This window comes from Antechinus flavipes, chromosome 1, assembly GCF_016432865.1.
Source record: "Antechinus flavipes isolate AdamAnt ecotype Samford, QLD, Australia chromosome 1, AdamAnt_v2, whole genome shotgun sequence".
NCBI lineage: Eukaryota > Metazoa > Chordata > Mammalia > Dasyuromorphia > Dasyuridae > Antechinus > Antechinus flavipes.
The window spans coordinates 593,582,125-593,608,979 of NC_067398.1; the positions used below are offsets into that span (position 1 = coordinate 593,582,125).

Genomic DNA, 26,855 nt, shown 5'->3' on the forward strand with positions numbered 1-26,855 from the left:
CATATGCAGTCTTTTTTCTGGCTATTATTGTATATGGAATTATTCGTGCACATTGTTGATTTTTCTTTTTTTCTTTTTTTTTTTTTTTTTGTAAGGGAGAAAAAAATTACTTTAAAAATGGTTTAAAAGCCATTCATATTTTGCTTATTTTGAAATTCCCTTCTCTTTTCAGCCTAGAAATCTACATTTTAAATGTTTGGTCATGACTAATGATCTTCTAGATGGAATCCATTTAATAACTATTAATTGGAGCTCATTAGCATTACAGAAGTATTAATTGAATATGCTACTTATTTATTGGTATTTTTGAATGCCCTTTTGATAATATGAGAGAATTTAAATAGAAAATTAAGATAATTTAAATTATACAAAATAGAAAATTTAGAGAATTTAAATAGAAAACAAAGTTTTGGGTCCAGAACACCACCACTAATATCATACTGATTTGTTGACTATTATCAGATACTAGTCAGTAGATTGAATATTACCCAATATATTAAGTAATTATGACCAGTAATAACATGTATAATTAAACAATAGCTATCAAACTTCATTTTTATTAGTTTGCATCTTCTCAACCAGACTGTTTACCAGAATGAGTAACAAATCAGAAGTACAGATTTTGATAATAGATTAGATGATTATTTACTGAATTAAAGTGCACTGTTTATCTTTAGATTCATTGATTTGGCAGAGGTATGACTTGAACCTAAAATCTTGTGACATTATCTAGTACTCTTTCATAGTGCCTTTAATATGTAAAATTGTGTTTCAATTAATTTTGAACTCTATGGAGTAAGAGTGGAGTACACACACACATAAACACTCCATTTTTCTTTCTCTCTCTTTTTTTAAATCAGTTGGGGTTAAGTACTTGCTTCAGATTACACAGCTAGTAAGTATCTGAGGTCATAGTTGAACTCAGGTCCTTCTAACAATTCCAGAGCTACCAGGGCTACCAGGGCTACTTGCCTCTACAGATTATATTTAAATGTATATTATGCACTTAGATAATTTTCATATCTGTTTTTGTCCTGTGAGAGAATTTCATTTTAGAGATTAGTTGAGATTGATGTGAGAAATTGCTAATGACACCAGTGTCTGTTGTGTTTAACTTAATAGGACAGATCACTTATATGCATTCTTCATTCAGTGGAGTCCAGAAACATATGCAGAAGATACAGGTGAATTTACTAGAGAACCAGGATTTATAGTAGTAAAGAAAATTGAAGAGCCTGAAACTACTGATGATTCTGAAGCTGCAGCCAGAGAGTGGGAGGTAAGGGAAAATTTCAAAACACTGTCTTTATTTATTTTACTTTCCACAGTTGTAAAGCAGTGGAAGTTCAAATAAATTTATCAAATAATTTTAGCTTTTAAAAAAGTTATGTTTTTAGTGTTGTGTAGAAGTTTAGTGAGTGAATTAATTATTATACTCCATATTTTGGTTTTTTTTTTTCCTCCCCCTTTATTCTTTCTTTTCTATAATTATGATAGGACAACAGTGTAGTTCTTAAATTGCTTACTGAATTTGAGGATATATTTCAGGGAGAAAATGAGAATAATGTCAACTATTTTACTTTACCAGTTTTTATTTTATCTTTTCTAGTGAACTAGATTTCTCATAATGATGTATTCCAGTCCTTTATTCCATAAGCTCTTAATTAAGTAATTGTTGTAGCAATGTGCTAAGGATACAAAGATAATAATTAATATATAACATAGCTATTCAATTTATTATCCTTCCTTTTAAAAAGCTTTACCTAACATACTGATATGGAAGAGAAGAAAGGGTGAAATTTTTTGCCAAGTCATCAAAAAATTTGTTTACAAAGTAATTTCTTTAAATGGAGTAAGCATGTTAAAGTTTTTATTGATTATCTGTAAGCTAACTTATTAACTAACATCACATATCCTAAATATTTGACCCACCTATGGGAAATGAGAGTCCTATGTTCATAGTCTTTTAGAAAATTTATTATACAAAGTTAGTCTTAAGAATCAAGATTACCAATTTGAATATATTGGTCTAATAGAAACCTTTTTACTTTTATTGGATAACAGTTCTTTAATTGTTTTGTTATCTAACTAATCTCTCATTGTTTGCTGCATTAGAAAATATACAGCAGATACTAAAATGTGATAATAAATGTGTGGTCAAAAACCATTTATCTCTCATGCATGTTAGTGCCGGTATTTGTATTATGTGTTGACATTTATTTGTATTTTATTGTATATAGGCATATGTCTTTATGCTTGTTCCTTTTTTTATTTAAATCACTAATTTTGAGAATATTTAATTTCATTCTGTTTATCGTATGCATCATAAGTATCAATTAGGAGACTGCATCATTAAGTGTTGTGAATGTTCATTTTGTTTATAATTAGTTAAAATATTTTTAAAGATTCCTTCCCCCTCTTAAAAGGCACTGATTTCCCTTTGGTGTCATAGAATTTAATTATATTCATTTTGATGTTTTTTTTTTTTTTTTTTTTTTGTCTTCCCTCAGAGTAGCTCAGTAAGTTCATGCAAAAGATATGACTATATAAGGCATGACTGGAAAAGGGATAAACATGTTTTGGATGTAAATGTGGAGGACTCGAAGGAATTTAAAATGGTCTAGAATTGTTCTTCATTTTCAGTACATTTCTCAATAGTTAGGTCTCATAAGTGTTTAAGATCATTTCTTACTTTGTTTCACTTTCAGAACAGTTATTTAGCTGGAGGGGAGAGAAGTTGTGTATTATCTCCCAATTTTGTCTTCCTATATTGCTTGCTAATAGAAAGAGTAAACGAGTCAATTTAGTAAATATTTGTCAAATGCCTTTTTTTTGGTGGCAAGGCTACTATTTTGCCATACCAAAATAACAAGAAATCATAGCAACTCTGGTGAAATAAAATTATGAAAAATGACTTGTTTTTGTTAATTATTATGAACCATGTTTTTTTCACTACCTTTGTTTACATTGTCTGTTGGTTTCTTTTGGACTTTTCTTATTCTCTCCCCATATTTCTTATCTAGACTATTACCAAATTCTGTCTTCCTCTATCACAATAGCTTTTTTTAATCCCTAAATTCTTCCCTATTTCTACCTCTCTGGTACAGTTCTTTATCAATACTTGCCTGGACTTTTTTAAGAGCCTTACTCTTCAGCTTCATCCTACATATTGTTCATTTAACAATGTGATCCCTTGCTCAGAAATCTCCAGCAAATTCCCATTGTTTCCTGTGACTGGACTCCCAGACTTTCGCTACTCTCCACTTTTCAGCTTTCTATTGTTCCTATCTGCAAATGCAGCCTTCAGGTCACGGTGGACAACCTTTATCCAGAATACACTGTGCACTTTTCCTCTGTACCTGATGTGACTTCATTGTCTTCTTTAACTACTGACATCTTTTTTCCTCCTTTAGAGCCCAAATCATAAAGTACTTCCTTCACTAAATTTACCTTTTTCTGCTAGTCAATTTGGTGAGTCCCTTGGCTCTCACACAGTACATTTTGGTTTTAGCTTTATAATATATTGTATATTATGATTACTTTTGTGTAGCCTACCCCATACCCTACACCCCCAATAATTTGTTAAGTACTTTGAGAGAAAAGTGTACACAGTAGTTAATTAATAAATAAAATGAACATTATCATTTTATAAGGTGAATTGTTTTCTTCTAAGTTTTCCCTAGTACAAGGAATTCTTTTAAATGGGTGAGTTTCAAATCTTCTGATGAACTTATTAAAACTATGATAACACAAAATTCAGTATACTTATCTGGCCTCATTGGGGAATGAAATTATATTCCTGGAATGAATTTTTCAAATTATTCGAAGTTTACAATTCCTTCAAGTGATAAAATTGTCAAGATTTTTTTTAAAGCTTTTATGATAGAAATCAGACTGAAATGTAAATTTTCTTGCCCTTTAGACTTCTACTAGGTCTAAAGTTCTGGCTGCCACTTATTGTTATTGCTTATCCTTTATTTTTGAAGAAGATAAATGACATTATGGGGTGATGTCTTAACTTGCACATGATTGGATTTAAATGAGATTGAGTTGTGCAAAGTTATCAGCTTACCCTTTCTTCCTGAATCATTAAAATCCAGTGTCAAGACAAAAGTCAATACAACTAGCAATGACAGTGAATGACCTTGGTGTCTTCAATCTTTGACCAAGCGACAATACTTGTTTGAGCAGCCTTCATGCTATTGGAACAAATTGTTCTCATCCACTCTTTTTGCCGGGGAAAGTCTTGATGCTTAGATATCTGACTCATGTGTTGATGATTTTCAGGCCTGTTGCTTACCTTCAGCCAGGTTTAGCCTGTCGGTTGAAACAGTTTAACAGGCTGTGGCTGCTTTGCATACTAATTTCTCGGAGCCATACGTAAGAGTTGCATGAATCAGGTGGACACCCAAGATGAATGAGCAGTCCGGAAAAAGCCTCTGCATGCCCTCATACCAGAGGTGCTGGTCCTTATGAACACTCCTTTCATTGCCACTTTTTACCTGTATTATGTTAGACAAGTCAGTTAAACTTAACACGCTTCAGTTTTTTCATCTCCTTAGAATGGGGAAGATTGTAGGGTTTGGGGCAATGGACAGATTCAATAGGTGTATGCAAGTATCTGAAGTGTCTGTATGTGGAAGAAGGATTAGACTGGTTTTGCTTGGTCTAGAAGTAAATGGGTGAGAATAGAATTTGCAAGGGAATATATTTTGTCTTATTATGAGGGAAAAGTTCCTAATAATTAGAATTAGTCAGAAGTAAAATGGACTATCTCAGAAAGTGGTAGATTTATACATCCATGGAGAGCTTCACTTGGCATTCAGATGGCTACTTGTCTTAGGTGTTGTAGGTGGGATTCCTATTTAGAAGCAGGATGATTTTATTGACCTTTGATGTATCTTTTTTGATTTATGACCTTTTGCTGTCTCTGGAATCAGCCACAGTTGTATAGCCCATACATATTTTTGGGTTGCAGTGCAAAGGACATATGTAGGTGACGAGAAACAGGGATCCTAGTCACAATTCCAGGGTGGAGAAGAGAGTTTGCTCACAATGGGGTAGAGGTCCTGGTCTCAGTTCCAAGACAGAAAGGAGTACTGTTGCTTATGACTGCAGGAGAGTAGGGGAACTGGTTGCAAATCCAGAACTAAGAGGCTCTCAAATACTTGTGGTTATAGGAAGAACAAAATCCCTTCCTGGATAAAGATGAGAACTGAGGCTGGGAAAGCACTGAACACATTTCTCCTTAGATCATATGACCTTGGAAGTATCAGAAATATACTTAAAGACAACCCAGAACTAGCTCTGAAAATAGCAGAAAAATCCTTAGTGCCTCTCCTCAGGAACAGTGCCTTACTTTAATATAAAATTAAAAGTCAAAAAATGGGCTGGGTGAAATGAGCAAACAAATAACAACAGTAACAACAAAACATATAAAAAGTTACATCATCACAGGGAAGATCAAGACACAAACACAGAAGAAAACAATGTCAAAACAGTTAAAAGTATAGCTTCAAAGGGGGGAAAATGTAAATTAGATTAAGCCCAACAAGATTTCCTGGAAGAGCTCAAACAGGATTTTAAAAATCAAATAAGATATATGAAGTGAAAAGTGGGAATGGAAATAAGAGTAATACAGGAAAATTATGAAAAGAGAGTCAATAGCTTGGTAAAAGAGGCATGTACACACCACATACACACACTGGAGAAAATATATCTTAAAAAATTGGTCAAATGGGAAAAGAGGCGAATGTCCACTGAAGAAAAGAAATCTTTAAAAAGCATATAATTGGCCAAGTGGAAAAAAAACTTATAAAAATTCAAGAAAGTAAAGGACTTCTTAAAAAGTAGAATTAACCAGGTGGGAAAAGAGGTTGGAAAGTTCACTGAGGAAAATAATTCCTTAAAAATTAGAATTGGGGAAGTGGAGTCAGAGCAGGGGCTTTCTTGAGCTCTCTGCCAAATCCCATTACTAAAAAATGTTGTGGAGTGTCAAAACCCACAAAAAGATGAAGTGAAATGATTTTCTGGCCCAAGACAACAGGAAAGAACTATTAATACTTAGGTGACAGTAGAATGCAGTCCAGTGCAGGCTGTGCCAGCACAGAAAATCAGGAGCAAGCATTGGGAGCCACTGCAACAACAGCTCTCTCTGCTCACAGACAGTAAGGGGGCAGAACAACTGATTGCAAAAAATTTGCAGAACTAGTACTGTAATCTCTTTACCAGCACTTGAATCAGGATTCTTTTACTTTATCCATATTTGGATCCTGGTCACAGCCCTGGGGCAAGGAAGAACACTAACATATCAGAGTTTATAGTCACAGTGGATTGGGGACCCTCCTCACAATTTCAGGGTAGAAAAGAAGGGCATGAGGGTCACTCACAGACCAGAGCACAGGCCAGGAGAATAGTAAGCCCCTCTCCTTAGATCAGAAGTGGGGAGCCTTTTTTCTGCCAGGGACCATTTGGATATTTATAACATCATTCATGAGCCATACAGGATTATCAATTTATAAAGAATTTGAATAGTGAGAAGCTGTTGTCCTCTGCTGTTGCCTTGCCAGAGTCAGATCAAATGATTTATGGACCTAACATTCCCCACCTCTGCCTTGCATTATATCACTTTAAAAGAACTAAGAACTTAACAGGTCTTTAGAAGTATCTCTAAAAATAGCTGCACAAAACCAATGAAACTTGGGACAATGCATCCTCTAACCTGGAAATAGAAGCCTACTTTAACAAAGAGTGAAAGTTAGCAAATAACAGAAAAAAGATTCTGACTACAGAAAGTTACAATGGTTAGGAAAGAAGATCAAAACAATACACACTCAGAAGATAACAAAAAATATAAATTGGTCTCAGGCCATGCAAGAACTCAAAAATATTTTGGAAATCTGGTAAGAGAGGTAGAACAAAAATGAGGAAGAGAAATGACAGTGCTGCAAGGAAATCAAGAAAACTTATAATAATACAAGTCATTCACCCATTGATAAATGGTCAAAAGATATGAACAGTTTTCAGATGATGGAATTAAAGCCATCTAAAGTTATGTGAAGAAATGTTCTAAATCACTATTGATTAGAGAAATGCAAATTAAAACAACTCTGAGGTAACGCCTCATACCTCCCTGATCAGCTAAGATGACTGGAAAAGATAATGATAAATGTTGCAGGTTATGTCAGAACACCAGTGCATTTTTGGGGGAGTTGTGAAATGATCCACCCATTCTGGAGAGCAATTTAGAACTATTCCCAGAGGGTTATAAAACCTTTGACCCAGCAGTGCCATTACTGGGTCTTTATTCCAGTTTTCACATGCTAGGGAGTGCAAACAGCACCATGGCAGGTGTTGTGAAATGTCATGGAAGCAAACTTTCAAACAGAGAAGAGAACTATAATCAGAACAAGCATTTATGTTTCTCATCAGTTTCCTGGTTCGGCCCTTTGATGGGTTGGCCCATTTAAATACCCCAACCTTTACTGAGTCTCCTCTCCCTTTTCCTTCCTCACGGGTTACCAAAGGAGCTCTGAGAGGATCCTACTCATGAAATACTCTCAAACACTGCTGGTTCTTGTCCCTCTTCGGGCGCTATATGTTATCTGCTGCTCTTGTGGCTTCTAGAATCCAAATACTAGTATCTGGAATTGTTATCTCTTCTTCTGAAAGGATGGTGGTGATTCAAGGAGACAGACAGTTGCGTTATCTGACCTCTCTCTTCTTCACACTTGCCTCCAATTTATTTCCCAATCTAGAAGGAACACCTGCATCAGCAAAGGCTGCTTCACAACTCCCTCAAGTGTCATAATCCACAGTTGCAGAGGCTCTCAGAGAATTGACCTGCCCTTTGACCCAAGCCTGGTCCTTAACAATAACCAATTGAAAATTCCCAGCAATATTATAGTAAAATTCCAGTACTCCCAGGTTAAGGAAAAAATATTGCAGGCAGCCATAAAGAAACCATTTAAGTAGCTTGGATCCTCAGTCAGCATAATAAAAGATTTGGCAGTTTTCATAGTAAATGATCTGAGGGCTTGGAATAGAATTTTTTTGGAGGGAAAAGAGTTAGATTATAACCAAAAATCTTCTACACTGCAAAACTGAGTATTATGCTTCCGGGGAAAAAAAGGAACATTCAGTAAGATTTTTAAGCATTCTTGATGAAAGAAAAGACCAGAGCTGAAAAAAAAATTGACTTTCAAATACAAGACTCCAGAGAAGCATAAAAAGGTAAACAGGAAAGGGAAATCATAAGGAACTTAATGAGGTTGAACAGTGATGATGCTTGTGACTCATAAGAACTTTTTCATAATTAGGGCAGTTAGAAAGGATGTGCATAGTTAGAGATTATAAGTGTTGATTGAATGTGAAGGGATGATATCTAAAAAAAATAAGGGGTTAGAGAGGAATGTACTGGGAGAAAGGGAAAGATAGAGTGGAATAAATTATAAATTTTATAATGGAGAGGCAGAGAGAGGAAACAGAGGGAAATGAGTGAACCTTACTCTCATCAGAATTGACCCAAAAAGAGAGAAACATAACACATTCAAATGGACATAGAAATCTATGTTTCCCTACAGGATAGTACAAAGGGAAAGGGATAAGGTGAGGGAGGAAATAAAATGTAGGGCATATTGAGGGAGGAAGGAACCAGAAGCAAAATACTTTTGAGAAGGGTCAGAGAGAAAGGAGAAAGAATAGAATAAACGGGGGAAACAGTTAGCAAAAGTAATTGGGGGAGGGATTAAAGCAAATTTTTCTGATTAAGGCCTTATTTTATTTTTTTCATTAAAGCTTTTTATTTTTCAAGACATATACATGGACAATTTTTTAATATTAACCCTTGCAAATCCTTGTGTTCCAATTGTCCCTCCCTTCCCCCATGCTCTACCCTAGATGGCAAGTATTCTGATACATGTTAAATATGGTAGAAATGTATGTTAAATCCTACATATGCATGCATATTTATACAATTATTGTTCTGTATAAGAAAAATCAAATCAGTACAAAAAAAAATGATGAAGATGCAAGCAAGCAACAATGAAAAGAGTGAAAATGCCATGTTGTGAACCACATTCAATTCCCATGGTCCACTCTCTTGGTGTAGATGGCTCTCTTCATCACGTCATAATTGGAACTGGTTTGAATCATCTCATTGTTGAGGAGAGCCACGTCCATCAGAATTGATCATTGTATAATCTTTTTGCCATATATAATGATCTCCTGGTTCTGCTCATTTCATATAGCATCAGTTTCTGTAAGTCTCTTCAGGCCTCTCTGAAATCATCTGCTGGTCGTTTCTTACAGAACAATAATATTCCATAACATTCATATACCAAAGCATAGTTTGATTGGTATGGCACTAAAGAGATTAGTTTAGATAGTATTGTCATCTTTATTATATTCACTCGATCTCTCTAAGAGCACTTGATATTTTTCTAGTTGTTTAGGTCTGACTTTATTTATGTGGAAAGTGTTTTGTAGTTTTGCTCATATAATTCCTGACTTTCCCTTGGCAGTTAGATTCCCAAATATTTTATACTATCGACTTACTTTAAATGGAATTTCTCTTTGTATCTCTTGCTGTTGGATTTTGTTAGTGGTATATAAAAATGCTGATGATTTATGTAGAAGGCCTTATTTTTCAGACACTGAGAACAGAGTCAGATTTATAAAAAATAAGAGCCTTTACCCAATTGAGAAATAATCAAAAGATAAGTTTTAGATGAAATAATTATAACTATTTATAACCATATTTTAAAAGTGATCTCATTCATTATTGATTGAAGAAATACAAATTAAAACAATTCTGAATTACTACCATATACCTATTAAATTAGCTAATTAGGACAGAAAAGGGAAATGACAAGTGTTGGAAGGAATGTGCAGGGAAATGAGACAATGCATTATTGGTAGAGTTGTGAACTGATTCAACCATTTTGAAGAGCAATTTGAAACTATCCCATTGAATGAGAGGGTATGCATGGTTTTACAAAACTCCAAAGAGATTTAAAAAAAAAAAAAAAAAAGGAAAAAGACCTATATATACAAAAAATATTTATAGCAGTTTGTTTTTTTCCCCCTGGGGAAAAGAATAATAAGTTGAAGGAATGACCATCAATTTTTGTATTTAATTATGATGGAATACTATTGTGCTATAAAAAATGATGAGCAGACTACTCCAAGAAAAAACTGGAAATACTTCCATGAGGTGATATAAAGTGAAATGCATACTGTATCCAGAGTAACAGTAATATTGTTAGCTGTGAATGATCAGCTGTGAATGAAACAACTATTCTCGGTGATACAATAATTCAAGACTCTTAAGGTCTTAAGATGGAAAATGCTATCCATTTGAGAAAGAAATAACGGTATTTGGATGCAGATTGAACATATTGAAAATACTAGAAAAGCTAGCTATCGCAGTAAGAAGAAAAAGATATTGAAGAAATTATAACAAGTAATAAAACAAAACTTTCACTTTGTAGATGATATAATGGTATAATTAGATAATCCTAGGAATCAGCTAAAAAACTATTAGAAACCAACAACTTCAGCAGAGTTGCAGAATGTTAAATCAGCTAAACCTACAAAAATCTCAGCATTTCTATATATTACCAACAAAGTAGAATAGAAAGTTTTCATTTTAAAAACTTCAGACAATAGAAAATATCTGCCTAAACCAACCTTGAGAATATATGAACAACAATTAGAAAAGATTATTCACACAAATTAAGTCAAGTCTAAACATTTGGAGAAATACTAATTGGCCAAGCCACTATATTGAAGATGACAAACTCCGACCTAAATTAATTTACTTATTCACTGACAAACAAATCAAACTTCCAGAAAATTATTTATAGACCTAGAAAAGAAGAATAACAAATTTAACTCAATTAACAAAAGGCAAAGTATATCTAGGGAATTAGTGGGAAAAAATGTGGAGGAAGGTGGCCTAACAGTACCAGATCTCAAATTATTATTAATAATAAAGTTAAAATCCAAACAATCTGATACTGATTAAGAAACAGAATGGTAGATCGATGGAATAAATTCAGTACACAATATATAAAAAATAAAGGACTTCAGTTATCTAGTTTTTGGTTAACCCAAAGGTCCAAGTTTTCGGGACAAGAATTTAGTATTTGACAAAAATTGCTCAGAAAAATTGGAAAGAAGTTTGACAAAAACTAGATATAGATCTATACCTCACACTGTATAACAAATAAGGTCAAAATGGGTATGTGATTTAGACAAAAAAGATGATGTAAGCAAATTAGGAGAGCATGTAACATTTCATCTGGCATATGAATAATGGAAGAATTTATAACTAAGAGCTTTAAAAGATATAAAATCAATAAAATTTGATTGCATTGCTAAAAATTTTTGCAGAAATCAATAATACCAGTGTAGCCAAAATCAGAAGAAAAGCAGAAAATTGGAGGGAGGGCAGGAGGGAATGTTGAGCAAGAAAAAAATTTAGCTAGCTTCTCAGGTATTGACCTGTTCTCTCAAATATATAGACAGCAGAGTCTGATTTAAAAGCTTATTTCATTCTCCAATTAATAAATGGTCAAAGGACAAACAGGTAGTTTTCTGATAGAAAAAATGCTCTCAATCACTGTTGTTTAAAGAAGTAGAAATTAAAAGAACTGTGATGCTACTTCATATCTGTTAGATTGGCTAATATGACAGAAAAGGAAAATGACAACTTTTTGAGGAATGTGGAAAAATTGGAACACTATACTATTGGTGTTGTGAACTGATCCATTTGTTCTGAAGAGCATTTTGAAACAACTATGCACAAATAAAACTATATATGCCTTTTGACGCAGCAATTATACTACTAGTTCTGTATTTGAAAGAGATCAGTGAAAAAGGGAAAGAATGTGTATGTACAAGAATATTTATAGCAGCTTTTTCTTTTTTTATAGTGTCAAAACAGTTTGCTAGAAATGATAGGCACAATGCTTTCAGAAAAACTGGGAAGAGTTAGATGAACTAATCAGAATCAGGAGACTGTTATTCATAGCAATAGCAATGTTGTGTCATGATTAACTGTGAATGACATAGCTACTCTCAATACTACAGTGATCTCAAATATATCTAAAGGGATTATGATGAAAAATCCTTTCCACCTCCAGGGGAAAAATTTCAGTGAGTTTGAATGCAAATTGAAACATGGTTCGTTTTTTGTTTTTTGTTTTATTATTGATATTTGTGGGTTTCTTTTCTTTTCTTTTTTTTTTTTTTAATAACATGGCTAATATGAAATATTTAGCATGACAACTACAAGGAAGGTAAGGAGGAAAAGAAATTGTTTAAAGAATGTTTAAATGTTGAAAAATACTTGTGTGTAATTGATGGAAATAAAATTAAAAAGAAAACATTATTCCTTAAGCAGTTAGTTACTTATAAATAATGTTACCTTTGCAGGATTTTGTTACATATGAGATATTATTTATCACTCATTAAGCTAGTTTTAAAAATTGGTAGGAATTTTTGTTTGTTAGTACAAATATTTCTAAACTTGTCTTGGTTCTGATCCATGTAGTTAAAATTAATTGATCCTATTTAATCTTTAACAATGAAATTTTCTTTGGGCTGTCTCTTCCATATGTTCTTCCTCCCACTCTCACATACAAATATTTAACCCAGTACCACTAATTTACATCTTTAAAATAATGTAAATTAAATTTTTCTTGCTTTTTTAATCACTGCTCTGAGCATTGTTTTACCTTTGGATTGTGTTACTACAGATTGTCTAGCATTGGACTAGCATATCCAGTTAGAAACATAAAAAATTCTTATTGTTTCATCAATTTAAATAGTAAAAGTAATGCATAAAGATTTTTCTTTTGAAATTTTGCTGTTTCAGTCATGTCTGGCTCTTTGTGATTTCATTTGAAGTTTTCTTGGTAAAGATACTTTAGTGGTTTGCCATTTCTTTCTTCAGCTGATTTTACAGATGAGGAAACAAGTGAACAGGGTTAGGTAACTTGTCCTGTGCCTGCCCTTCCCCTCCTCCTTCCCCTCCAAACACTCAACAGCTACTAATAGGTGTCTGAGGCCAGCTCTAAATTCAGAAAGATGAGTCGTCTTGACTATTTCCCTTTGCTACTTATGCCAATTAAGCAGAAATAGAATTAAGCCAAATTATTTTAATCCTTTAAATCTTAAATAAAATTCCTTGGTTTCCTGGATTATAGATTAATTACATAATAATATAAATAAAAAAATCTATGATTGTGTGAGAAATGTTATTAGAAAATCCAATATTTAGTTAAAATCTTTTGAAATAATAATTGATCAAGTATTATAATCTTGAAAAAATAGTATAAAATTTTAAAATATATTTTAAATTAGACTACTTTTGAAATAATTTGTAAGTAAAAAATTGTATAATAAATTGAACTATTTCAAGTATAAATCAGAATTAAAGATCTCTGCAAAACAAAATCCTAATGGCTGCTAATAATACCTTCTGTGTCTTTTTTTTTCTTCAGTGTTTATTTTATTTTTGATTTATGGATTAAAACAACTTCCATAACATAGTATAATAGAGTATATGTCTTAAATTAGTGAAAAGGCATCTCTCCAAAAAATTTAAAATTTAGATATTTCATTCAGAATGGCTTCTCTATGTCTCTCCCCTCATACATGTAAATTCTTGATATTTTATTCTGTATTTGACAAACTAAAAAAATTACTCATTTAAAGTATAAACAATATTACATTATTTTTCTGATACTGATCTTACCCTAACTTAGAGGGTTTTGTACCAAACATTTAGCAGACACAATTATAGTCTGGGTATTTTAATTAACATGAAAAGATTACCTTTATTTAAAATTTGGTTTTGTTTGGTGGTGTGTCCGGGCTAATATATCCAAATATTTTTAATAAGAATTTAACATCAATTCTATCAACCCATATAATGTATTGATGCATATTGTTTATCTAATACTTTTTTTTTACTATTAAAAAGCTTTACTTAAGTCTTTAGTAGGCATGTTATTTTAATGTTATTTTTAAATTCAAAAATTTAGACAGCATAATTTTATAGTAGATAGACAACTTTGACTGGAGTGGGAAGACTGGGTTTACATCTATCCAGACTGGAGTGGGAAGACTGAGTTTACCTCTATCCTTCAATATTTATTAGGGCTGTAACTCTGGGCAAATCGCTTAATTTCTGCCATCAGTCTCTTTATGTATAAAATGGGAATAATAATAGTACTCAACTCCTAGGTTTGTGAATTTAAATGAGCTAATATTTCTAAAGCACTATGCACAGACTTATCTTAAGGGCCAACCTGCATGAAGCTACATATGTATATAGTGAGGGTAGATATGTTTGGCATATAATTATATAAATACATCAGAATGTAAGTTTTTCAAACAGAACCAGAAAAATGTTGTACACAGCAACAAGTATATTGTTTGAAGATCAACTATGATAGGCTTGATTCTTCTCAGCAATTCAGTGATCCAAGACAATCTCAATAAACTTTGGGTGGAAAATGCCATCCACATCCCGAAGAAGACCGATGGAGACTAAATATGGATCAATGCACATTATTTTCATCTTTTATCTTTCTTTTTTTTTCCTCATGGTTTTTCCCTTTTGTTATGATTTTTCTCTCCCAGTATGACTTACATGGAATTATTTAAAAAAAAAAAAAAAGAATATACATGTACAACCTAAAAAAATAAAAATATACAAAAACATTTTTAAAAGAAGAAGGAGGAGGAAGGCCTTTTAAGAGCAAGCTTTTTTCCTTTGTAATGAATTAAAATTAATTGATTTTTAAAATTTAAATTTATTTTGCTCCTTTTTCCTGTCTTTGTAGTATTATTATTGTGTGCCATTTAACCTTATTGTTACATTTTGTTACATTATTGTTACAATTATAAATTCTATATCAAAATAATCAGGAGGGGTGCTCTTAATTTTTTTTAATGCCTGACACCTAAAGATTTTTATAGGTCTATTTTATTTTGATCATTGTTAAGTTTTATTCACAGTGCCATGACAGTTCATGAATTGTTTATAGTAACCCTTAGGAAATTTAAAACAAATATTTTGCTTTTTCTGCTAGAAAATATTGATTCTAATGCTACTTGATTAGCCAAAAAATTCTCTTAAAGAGCTAATATTTTCTGTAGCTAGATTATGAGTAATTAGAATAGTGTCAGAGATTTCTCATTTCTGTGTGGAGTTTACACAGTTTCTAATCTCAACTGAGGTTAGAAAATATCTTCAAAAATGTTTTTGAGAACAAAGTTGAAAAAAAAAAAACACTTCACATTCTTAGGGATTATAAAATGTTGAATTTATATGTAAGTTGGTGATAGAGTAGCTTTTAAAAAAAAAACATTTTTTAAATTATAGCTTTTTATATACAAAACATATGCATGGGTAATTTTTCAAAATTGACCCTTATATAAAGTAGCTTTTTAAGGTAAGATCTTAATGAATTGAGAAACAACTTGGCCTAATGAATAGCGAGAACCATGTGAATCATTTTATGTTCTGTTTCTGACACATACTGTATGAAACAGGATAATTGCATGATCTACCAGCATTCCTGGCCATTATTTTAAGACTTAAAATTGCAGAGCAGGTATTGATTTGCATCAGTTAAGGGAGTTCTCATAGGGAGAAGGGACCTGTGTGTGGTCCAGTAAAACAAAAATGTATGTAGTTTCCTATTTCAGATGCAAATATAACAGTTTTACTGATGTGATTAACAATATAATTTCACACATAGAACATAATATTTCTATGTATGTACTTATGAAGTTTTTTTTTCCTTTTAGGAATGTTGAAAATTCTAAATGAATATCTTCAGAAAATTTGTCATGTCTTCTTATTTAGAAATAAATGTTCTGTCTCTTTAAACGTTTTAGCCCTTTCTTTGAACATATGGTACTGTGCAACCAAACTTAAGTATGGTCATTCCCTCCCTCCCCAGTTCTGCAATCACCACTCAGGACTAGCTTGGCTGGGATATGACTTACTGATTAGCTCTTTGTCTTGTCAGTCAAGCCTTTATGTGTAGCAGACTGTTTTGTCACTATAGTGGTATTCTTGTGTTAGGATTATTTCTTAGATAGAGAGTGCTTTTAAAAACAGCTGTCATGTAATTTAACTTTTGCCTTTAAAGGGAAATGTCTCGATTCTGGTATGGAAAGAAGGGAAGGAGACACCAATCAATTAATCATAAATACAGTCTGGTAAATTTCAGCCAAGAATTTTGATTTTTATATTAGCTTGTTTTCTTGTGATAATATGATACAAAATGAGACACATTTTCTGAAAGTTTGAGCATGGGTAATGTTTAGAAAATGTCATTTCTTAATAACTTAAAAATTTGCTGTTAAAAATGTTTTGCATTCTTGTATCTGCTAAAATGTAATGATATACAGCATATAATTAATTTTGCTAACATAATTGATCCATTCTACAAAGAGGAAAAAAAAAAACTAGACCTGAATTTGTTTTGATTTATTTTAGTGGTGCTTTTAAAATCTTTTTTAAAAAATGTATACTCTAAAATGTTAAGAATTTTATTTTTTAAAAAGAATTATAAATCTGTTTTCATATTTTAGAATCAAAGCACTTTTTAAGAATGACTACATGTCATCATAGGGCAGGATAGTCATTAGACTAATAGAATACAGTATAATTTGTGTATTTAAATGTTTGGAGAAATTATGAGTAGAAAATTTAAAGTTAGTTCTTCCAAAATTTTTTAATAATGAAATTTTTTGAAATCTTCTATAAATATTCAAACTAGAATAACACAGAATGCCTTCTTTTTTTCAAGATTCAAAAATCCATCATCTGAATTTATATGGTAATAGAGCTGAAATAAATACTTAAAATAGTCAAAATTAATAAGTCTGAATGGTTAGAAAAAGCTAGATTTATAAGTTTTAGCCTTTGTTGAAAACACTTACTTTATTGACATTGTTTTATATATATTTTAAGCAAATAGTTCAGCCTTGATTTGTTTCAGTATCTTCTGGTTCTTAAAAGCTTCTTGAAAATTAAAACATCATTTTCATCATACTTATTAACATAAAAGATATTTAAGATAACTGAATGAATTTTATAGAGGACTGACTCTAAACATAGGATTTTAAAAAATACTTTTTTGATATTGCTTTTTTATCTTAGTTATGGAACATGTCAATTTCCAAGTGAAGGCTTAATTGTCATTGAATTTAGCTTTTTATGGTGTGGGATTTGTTTTCTTCTATTTTTATTTATTCAGCAGTAACTTATTGAAGTAGTTCTTTTTCCTTGCAAAGCATTGTGCTTGTCTGTGTAGATTACACAAATAATACTAAAAATAACTCAAATTTCTATCATACTTTGAAGTTTACAAAACACATTCACAGGGTTGTTGTGAGGTGGGTAGTGTTATTGCTATTTTACAGGATCTAATTAATAAGAGCCATCAGGGTTTATACATTCAGTTGTACTGTTTATCGGAGGAGAAAGATTAGCTAGATTGATACACTGTAGTGTTTGTCTTCCTTCTTATCTGTCATTGTTTCTCAAAGACCCATTGCACAGACAACTGGGTGCTAGTTCTGCCCTTGATGGTTTCTACTGTTAGCTTTGTTCAGAATGGAATTGACAAATCTTTGCTCAAATAAAACCTTCAAGTTTTTACTTTTATTACATACATAGCAGTGTTAAAGCAAATTTAAAATGCTCTGATTTTTTACCTTACCCTGTCCTCAGGATGCTTGGTAGAGAAAATGTTATTCAAGTGTAGAATAACCGCTAGCATAGACTTTTATTTCTACTATCAAGGAAGCTGTCTGCTGGATCACCTGAGTTATAGTAGAACTAACATCACTATGATATCTACATTAAGTTCAGTCAGTATGGTATGCCCCCTCAAGAATGGAGGGCCACCATACTACCTAATATAAGGGTGGAGGTAGAGCAGACTGGCTTAGTTTGGAAATAGACCTAGTTAGCTGGTTGGGGATTAGGTCTCTGAGTAACCCCTGTTACTTTCAACCTGGACAAGTTAGGAAGACCTAGTCAGTTAGAATAAAATTCTTAATGAAATTTTATAAACCTTTGGCCTTTTCTGAAAATTTCTCTAAAAATCCCAAATTATCTGTAGCTTAAAGGCACTTTGGACTACCTTTTTCTTCTCTTTTTCTGGAATTTTGTTACACTCTCTTAGTTTCTCCTACCTATTGGATAGTTAATTTTCAATCTCTTGTATCCCTTTTCTCTACTCATTCACTTACATTAGTTGATGTTCTCATCACCTATTGCTTGAAATAATAGTTTCTAATTAGTCTCTTCTCTTCAAGTTTCTCATCTCTAAATTCAGTCCCTCACACTGCTGCCAATGTAATTTTCCTTAAGTACAGAACTAACCATATCACCACCCTTTTCCTTCAATTCCAGTGGGTACTTATTAACTAGAATAAACTATACATTCCTCTGTTTAGCTTTTAAATCCCTACGTAACTGGCTTCAGCTTTTTTTTCCAGCCACACCTTTCATTCTGTTTAATCCAGACAAATAAGCATTTTCTCTTTTCTTCACACACAAACTCCTTCTTCAATTAAATTAAGAAATAAGAAAAACATTAGCCCAAAAGTGTAACCCCAAATTTAAACCTTACTTCCCCCCCAAACAAACTCTCATGCCTTGATCATTGGTCTCCTTGCTGCTCTTCATACATGATACTCCCATCTTTTGACTTCACTGTTTTTACTGGTTGTCCTCCATTCCTGGAATGGTTTTCTGCCTCATCTCTATCTTCTATGACCTCTGGCCTCATTCAGATCTCAGTTTAAAAGTCCCACTTAATGCAAGAAGCCTTTTCCATTTCTCATGAGAATGTCCCCAGTTTATCCTAAATCTAACTTATTTGTAAATAATTTTTTCCCTTCCCCATTAAACTGTGAACTTTTTAAGAACAGGGACCAGTTTTTTGCCCTATTTTATATCCCCAGGCACTTAGTACAGTCCTTGGCATGTGCTTAGTGCTTAATAAATGGTAGTTGAAGGATGCTAGGATCACACATTAGAATTTATGGTACGATGAAAAGTGAAAAGGAAGAAAGACTGAATGCTTATTATGGCCATTTCTAGCATATTTCTTTCTGAAATCTATATGGGTTCTTTGTACTAACTTGAAGGAACTATTTTCATGTAACTTTTGTTTATTTTGGGTATTTGTTGGGAATATCAGTGCCTGTTATTATTCCAGTTTGACCTGAAGAAAAAGCCATTCCCCTCCTTAAGGAATACAACTGTTTACTAGATTATTGTTGAAAGATTTAGTTCTTCATTCTGGTACTTAATTTTTTTTTCTTTGTCTTCATTCTCAGTTTGGGCTTAAACTTAACTTTTCAAATAACTCTTCCTTTGCTACCTCTTTTTCCTCCCAGTATCTTTTGTATGATGGTGTGTATTTGGCATCTTGCTCTGAAAGTATTCATTTTACCAATTGTCATAATGAATGCATTATGTGAAAGTGCATTGGTTTCAAAGGAAGAAATTAAAATACCATTCTATTTGTACATTTGGTCTTAAAAAATTAATGTTGACATCAAAACTTGTGATGTTTTGTTTAATGCTTCCATTTTTAAAGTACTGAAATAATATTTATTAAATGCAGTCTGTGTATGAGATAGTCCATACAATAAATTCTCATTATAGTAATTTAGTATTAATTAGGTATGGTCCCTATACCTAATTATGTATAGTTTCATTCTATTTTGCTGTTGGTTTTAGGGGCTTTTAGTGTGTAGGTGGGGAAAATCTTGAATTTCACCATGAGTTTTAACTATTCTGTGTGCTCATGGAGCCCCAGTTTAGAAAATATATTAATAAATATTTCTGATACTACTAACTTTTTGTTTTTATTGCAAAGCTTTCTCTTTCTCCCTATTATGATTTCTCCATTTTTTTCTGGCACCTCTTTTCTTCAATTGTCAGTGGAATTATTGTCTTCCTGTCTCCATATTCAGGTAGTGTCAGTGGCTGAGTATCACCGCAGGATCGATGCTCTAAATACTGAAGAACTACGCACACTCTGCAGACGTCTCCAGGTGCCCCCTTCAGTAGTTTAAACCCATTTTTCAGAAACAGAAATATTCTCTGTTTTTAGTGTCCTCTCTCAGGACAAGTCCCGTATTTAGTAGATTTATTTTGACTTCAGCACTAAAAAAAAAAAAAAAAAAAAAAAAGGACAGAAAATTCCTCTTTTTGATGTTAAACAACACAATAGTATGTTGAAGAGATGCAGGACTAATTTTTCCATCATCTTACTCAAACACATTGTCAGAGGAACTTTCTGTCAATCAAGAGATGTTTTCATTACTCTTCAGAGTGATGAGGACTTGTTGATTTTTTTTTTTTTTTTTTTTTTTTTTTTTTTTAGTTTTAGTTTTAGTTTAATATTGGAATCGTACTTTTGGATTTTGGGGAATGAGTCTGCCAGGGAAAAACATCTAAAAGATATGGTCTTTTGCAAAACAGCAAAATTTATATGTAAGGCTTGTATGATATATCAGTCAAATTTAAATATTTGCATTTTAAAGTTTATTGCTTTTCAACTTAATAAAAAATATGATAAGATAGATATTGATATTGATATATCAATCTAATTCCCAGGAATCCAAAGGGGAAGATGTTAAGTGTTCCTGGACCCTTCTTCTCATTCTCTTTGGCAGATTTCTTGAGTATTCACCTGGTTGACAGTAGATACATTTTAGATGTAATATACCACAACCAGAAAAATGATTTGAAACTATATGAAATGATTCTTGTAATTGTAAGAACTAGGAAGTGATATGATGAAATTTCTAATTCACTTTTTTGTCTTAAAAGTAGTGTGTATTCCTTTTTATATAGAAGAATGTTTTCCTGGCTTTGCTACCTCTGCTTATTTTTTCCTTTTTTTCCTAATACTTCTAATGCTTGTTTGGGATTTTGGTTGTTTTGTTTTTGTTTTAAAAATCACATCATCAAAATTAGGGTGAAGTATTATGATGATGGTGTGAAAGGCATAATGTTATTGTTTCTCATTAAGGAAACAATATAGTATTAGAAAATTCATTGATGTTATTTTAACATATAAAATATCGGGTGTTTAATGAACAGCATTATTTAGCAACTTTAATCCCAATGTATTTTTGTCGCAAAACTTTTTTTTCACAATTACCTTCGCCGAGTATTGCTTCATTTTAGTCATCTGCATACATAGGATGCTGTATATTTCACAAATTATTGTCAACAAGACTATGCTCAAGCAGCTTTTTTCTAATGGTAGTACATTTTGACATTCTAAAGTAGCAATGTTTGGTTGGTAAGTCTTGGACTGTAAGAAAGGATTGAACTATATACATCATAGCTTTGTAAAGTATGTTTTTAAGGAATATATGTAAGATTTTTTAATAAGGAAAAATCCATTTATTGCCTTTTAAAAACTGGTTTAGTTTCTTATCAATTGGTTAATAAATAGTAAGTATACAATAGTTTTTAAAAAGTTATAGTTGTCAAATTCATATTTTAAAATTCTATTAAAACCAGGTGTTTTTTTTTTTTTTTGACATGTATCTTAACATGTTTTAGTTTTCAAAGGAAAGAGATTTATATACTTTGTAAACATTTATGCTGAAAATAAAGGTGAGGAAATAAAAATGAAAACTTATATACTTATATAGCATTGAATTGAAATATCCATATAGTTTAAGGTAAGGTTTTTCAAGAGTAAATATTTCTTTATTGTTTTTTTCCATTTAAAGTAAGTAAACTTTCTCCACTCTGCAGAAACACCAAAATATTAACTGTTGTTAAAATATAGCACTTTAAAAGAGTCTAGTCCACTTATATTTCTTGAAGGACTAAAGTATAAAAGATTGTCTAAATAATTTTTTTAAATTTCCTGTATTAAAGAATGACGTAAGTCATTTTGAAAATTCAGTTGTATAGTCCACTTTTATTAGCAGTGTGGCTGTTTAAATAATTTTGTCATGTAATATCTTAAAGCTTGAGTCAATATTCTTAAATACCAAAATTAAAGATTTTTTCCCAGAAGCCTGAAAAAACATTTTAAGAGCATGTTATTTTATGTTAATATGGTTTGTTATTTACTTTTTAGATTACCACAAGGGAAGATGTAAATTCAAAACAAGCTACTCCTGTAAAGGCAGAACTGGAGTCTGAAGCATTTCGGCCAAATCTCAGTGATCCAAGTGAATTGTTATTACCAGATCAAATTGAAAAGGTAAGAAATTGACCTAAAATGTTATTAGGTAAACTACAGATCATTGAACTTAATTTTTACATTCTTGAACTGAAAATCTATGCTCATGATAACTGATTTTGTTGTTGATGTTGTTGTTGTTGTTGTTGTTGTTGTTGACATTAAAGCAATTTTTCTTACTACCACATGTAATTCAGGAATTGGTGAACTGATTTATTTGTGTATTTGTGTCTATACATGTACCCACAGTGAGTGGTGGTCTTAATAATACCAAATAATCTTAAAGTTGGAAAGGTTTTCAAACATCATCTAAATCACTTAAGACATTGATCTCCTCTACAGTATTAATACAAATAATCTTCTGCTTGATTTTCGTTGATGGGAAACTCACTTAACCTCTTCCACTTTTGAGTAATTGTTGGGAAGTTTTTCTTCATTGAATTGAAATCAATCTTTCTGCAATTTCTACTCACTGTGTACACTCAGGGAGTCAAATAGAATAAGTCTTAATTCTTTACCATTACATACCATTCAGCTATTTCAAAGCAGTGTCTAATTGTTTCTAAATTAGACATTCTCTGGTCCTTTCAACACTTCTCTTATTCATTCCGTCTTTGAGTTTGTTGATGATTTTCCTTTATGTGCAAACATAAATACTGTATTGCAGTAAAATAATAAACTCACTTGTTCTGGTTGCTATTTCTCTTTTAATATTGAAATCATTTTAGTTTTTGTAAAACTTCTGGATCAATTTATTGACTCATTTTTAGTTTTCAATATACTCTAAAATCCCAGAAATTTTTTTCATGAATTATTTTTTGAGCCCATGTTTAGATAGAACAGTTTACAATTATATTTATTAAATTTCATTCTATTAGCTTTGGCCAACTATTCTTGGCAATACATAATTTTTTTGGAATCTGACTTTGTCATCTAACTTGTTAGTTAAACCTCTTTTGTTTCATCTTCAGAATTGATAAGCATGTCAAATATGTATTAATCATTCAGTTTTTTGTTCTTATTTTTGTTGTTGTTTTTTAGTTTTGTGGTTTTCTTTTTCTTTTGTAATTTTCAGCATTCACTTTCATAAAATTTTGAATTCCAAATTTTTCTCCCTTCTTCTCTCTTCTTCCTGTTCCCCAAGATAGCAAACAATCTGATATAGATTATACACATACAATCATATTAATCATATTTTCACATTAATTTTGTTGTGAAAGAAGCATTTGAACAAAAGGAAAAACCTCACCAAACAAAGTGAAAATATTATGCTTCAATGTGCATTCAGACTCCATAGAAAAAGAATCACATGTAAAGTATTTTCCATTATTTGTCTTTGGAATTATCTTGGATCACTGTGTGCTGAGAAGAGTTATGTCTATCATAGTTGATCATCATACACTGTTATTGTTACTGCATGCAGTATTCTCCTGGGTCTGTTCATGTCACACAAAAACAGTTCATGTAAGTCCAGAGATTCCTGAAATCATTGTTCTTGTCATTTCTAATAGAACCATTACATTCATATACCACAACTTGTTCAGCCATTTCCCCAGTTGATGGGCATCCCTTTGTTTTCCAGTTCTTTGCCATCATAAAAAGAGCCACCATAAATATTTTTAAACTTGTGACTCCTTTTCCCTTTTTTTATGTTCTCTTGGGATACAACCTAGTAATGGTATTTCTGGATCAAAGAATATACGGTTTTATAGCCTTTTGGGCATAGTTCCAAACTGCTCTCCAGAATGGATGAATCAATTCACATCATAACAACAATTATCTGTTTAGATATTTTACTATAGATTTTTTTCCAGATTGACAACAGTGTATTACTACTTCTAGATTCGGTTTCAAAACCACCTAACTACTGTGATTCAGCCCTTAGGGTAGCATGATAAGCTATCTAAAAATCTTTGCTGATTGATACCTGAGTAAAATGTGTCTACAGTGTTTCCTGTATTGACCAATCTGGTTATTGTGAGAAATAGAGAATTGTCTAATCTGATATTTTTGATAAAACATGCTGTTTCTTGGTCACTACCATTTTTTTTTTATTACAGCTTTTTATTTACAAGATATAGGTAATTTTTCAGCATTGACAATTAATTAACTTATGTCCTTTTGTTCCAACTTTTTTTCCTCCTTCCCCTCATCCCTTCCCCCAGATGGCAGGATGACTAATACATGTTAAATATGTTAAAGTATAAGTTAAATACAGTATATGTATACATGTCCAAACAGTTATTTTGCTGTACAAAAAGAGTTGGACTTTGAAATAGTGTATAATTAGCCTGTGAAGGAAATCAGAAATGCAGGCGGACAAGAATAGAGGGATTGGGAATTCTATGTAGTGGTTCATAGTCATCTCCCAGAGTTCTTTCCTTGGATGTAGCTGGTTCAGTTCATTACTGCTGTGTTGGAACTGATTTGGTTCATCTCATTGTTTTTTTAGTTATTTATTTATTTTCAGAATTATAACTTTTAATGACAGAACCCATGCCTGGGTAATTTTTTACAATATTATCCCTTGCACTCACTTCTGTTCTGACTTTTCCCCTCCCTCCACCCCCTCCACCAGATGGCAAGCAGTCCTATACATGTTAAATATGTCACAGTATATCCTAGATACAATATATGTGTGCAGAACTGAATAGTTCTCTTGTTGCACAGGAAGAATTGGATTCAGAAGGTAAAAATAACCCGGGAAGAAAAACAAAAATGCAAACAGTTTACATTCATTTCCCAGTGTTTTTTCTTTGGGTGTAGCTGCTTCTGTCCATCATTGATCAATTGAAACTGAGTTAGATCTTCTCTTTGTCGAAGAAGTCCACTTCCATCAGAATATGTCCTCATACAGTATCGTTGTTGAAGTATATAATGATCTTCTGGTTCTGCTCATTTCATTTAGCATCAGTTCGTGTAAGTTTCTCCAAGCCACTCTGTATTCATCCTGCTGGTCATTTCTTACAGAACAATAATATTCCATAACATTCATATACCACAATTTACCCAATCATTCTCCAATTAATTCCAAATGGAATTCTCCATTCATTCATTTTCCAGTTTCTAGCCATTACAAACAGGGCTGCCACAAACATTTTGGTACATAGAGGTCCCTTTCTCTTCTTTAAGATCTCTTTGGGATATAAGTCCAGTAGTAGCACTGCTGGAGCAAAGGGTAGGTTCATCTCATTATTGAAGAGGGCCACGACCATCAGAATTGGTCATCATAGAGTATTGTTGTTGGTGTTTATAATGATCTTCTGGTCCTGCTCATTTCACTCGGCATCAGTTCATGTAAATCTCTCCAGGCCTTTCTGAAATCATCCTGCTGGTCATTTCTTACAGAACAATAATATTCCATAATATTCATATACCACAATTTATTCAGCCATTCTCCAACTGATGGGCAAATAGTAACTCTGCTGGATCAAAGGGGTTATCAAACTGTGCATACCACATTGCTCTCCAGCATGGCTGGATGTATTCACAATTCCACCAACAATGTATCAGTGTCCCAGTTTTCCCACATCCCCTCCAACATTCTGCATTATCTTGCCCTGTCATTCTAGCCAATCTGAGAGGTGTGTAGTGGTAACTCAGAGTTGTCTTAATTTGCATTTCTCTGATTAATAATGACTTGGAGCATCTTTTCATGTGGCTAGAATTGTCTGTTCATATCCTTTGACCATTTATCAATTGGAGAATGGCTTGATTTCTTATAAATTAGAGTCGATTCTCTATTTTAGAAATGAGGCCTTTGACTGTAAAAATGGATATTCTTCCCTTCTAATCTTTGATACAATCTATTTTTTCTATTTTGTGATCAATAGTGATCTCTAGTTCTTCTTTGGTCATAAATTTCTTCCTCTTCCACAGGTCTGAGAGGTAAACTATCCTCTGTTCTTCCAATTTATTTATAATCTCATTCTTTATGCCTAGGTCATGAACCCATATTGACCTTATCTTGGTGTACGGTGTTAAGTATGGGTCAATGCTTAGTTTCCGCCATACTAATTTCCAATTTTCCCAGCAATTTTTGTCAAACAGTGAGTTCTTATCCCAAAAGCTAGATAGGGTCTTTGGGTTTGTCAAACACTAGATTATTAAAGTTATTGGCTGTTTTGTCCTTTGAACCTAACCTATTCCACTGATCACCTAATCTATTTCTTAGCCAATATCAAATGGTTTTGGTAACTGCTGCTTTATAATATAATTTTAGATCTGATACAAATAGGCCAGCTTCATTTGATTTTTTTTTTCATTAATTCCCTTGAGATTCTTGACCCTTTGTTTTTCCATATGAACTTTGTTGTTATTTTTTTCTAGGTCATTAAAATAATTTTTGAGGAGTCTTGATTGGTATAGCACTAAATAAATAGATTAGGTAGTATTGTCATCTTTATTATATTTGCTCGCCCAATCTAAGAGCATTTACTGTTTTTCCAATTGGTTAGATCAGACTTTATTTGTGTGGAAAGTGTTTTGTAGTTTTGCTCATAAAATTTCTGATTTTTCCCTTGGCAGATAGATTCCTGAATATTTTATACCATCAGTAGTTACTTTAAATTGGAATTTCTCTTTGTAACTCTA

The 26,855-nt window shown here is 32.2% G+C and overlaps 1 protein-coding gene across 8 annotated transcripts in view; it reads left to right on the plus strand.

Moving 5' to 3' along the window:
- OXR1 (oxidation resistance 1) overlaps positions 1-26,855 on the plus strand; it is a 550,745-nt gene that overhangs the window by 512,969 nt on the left and 10,921 nt on the right. For 3 of the 8 annotated variants that reach the window (XM_051970977.1, XM_051970973.1, XM_051970974.1), the window contains 3 exons: positions 1,123-1,279; positions 20,023-20,103; positions 22,158-22,283. In XM_051970977.1, the coding sequence (XP_051826937.1) occupies positions 1,123-1,279; positions 20,023-20,103; positions 22,158-22,283 (364 nt within the window). Of the gene's footprint in view, positions 1-1,122; positions 1,280-16,092; positions 16,243-20,022; positions 20,104-22,157; positions 22,284-26,855 lie in introns of those variants that run through there. The other 5 variants (XM_051970975.1, XM_051970976.1, XM_051970980.1 and 2 more) reach the window with 3 other exon arrangements.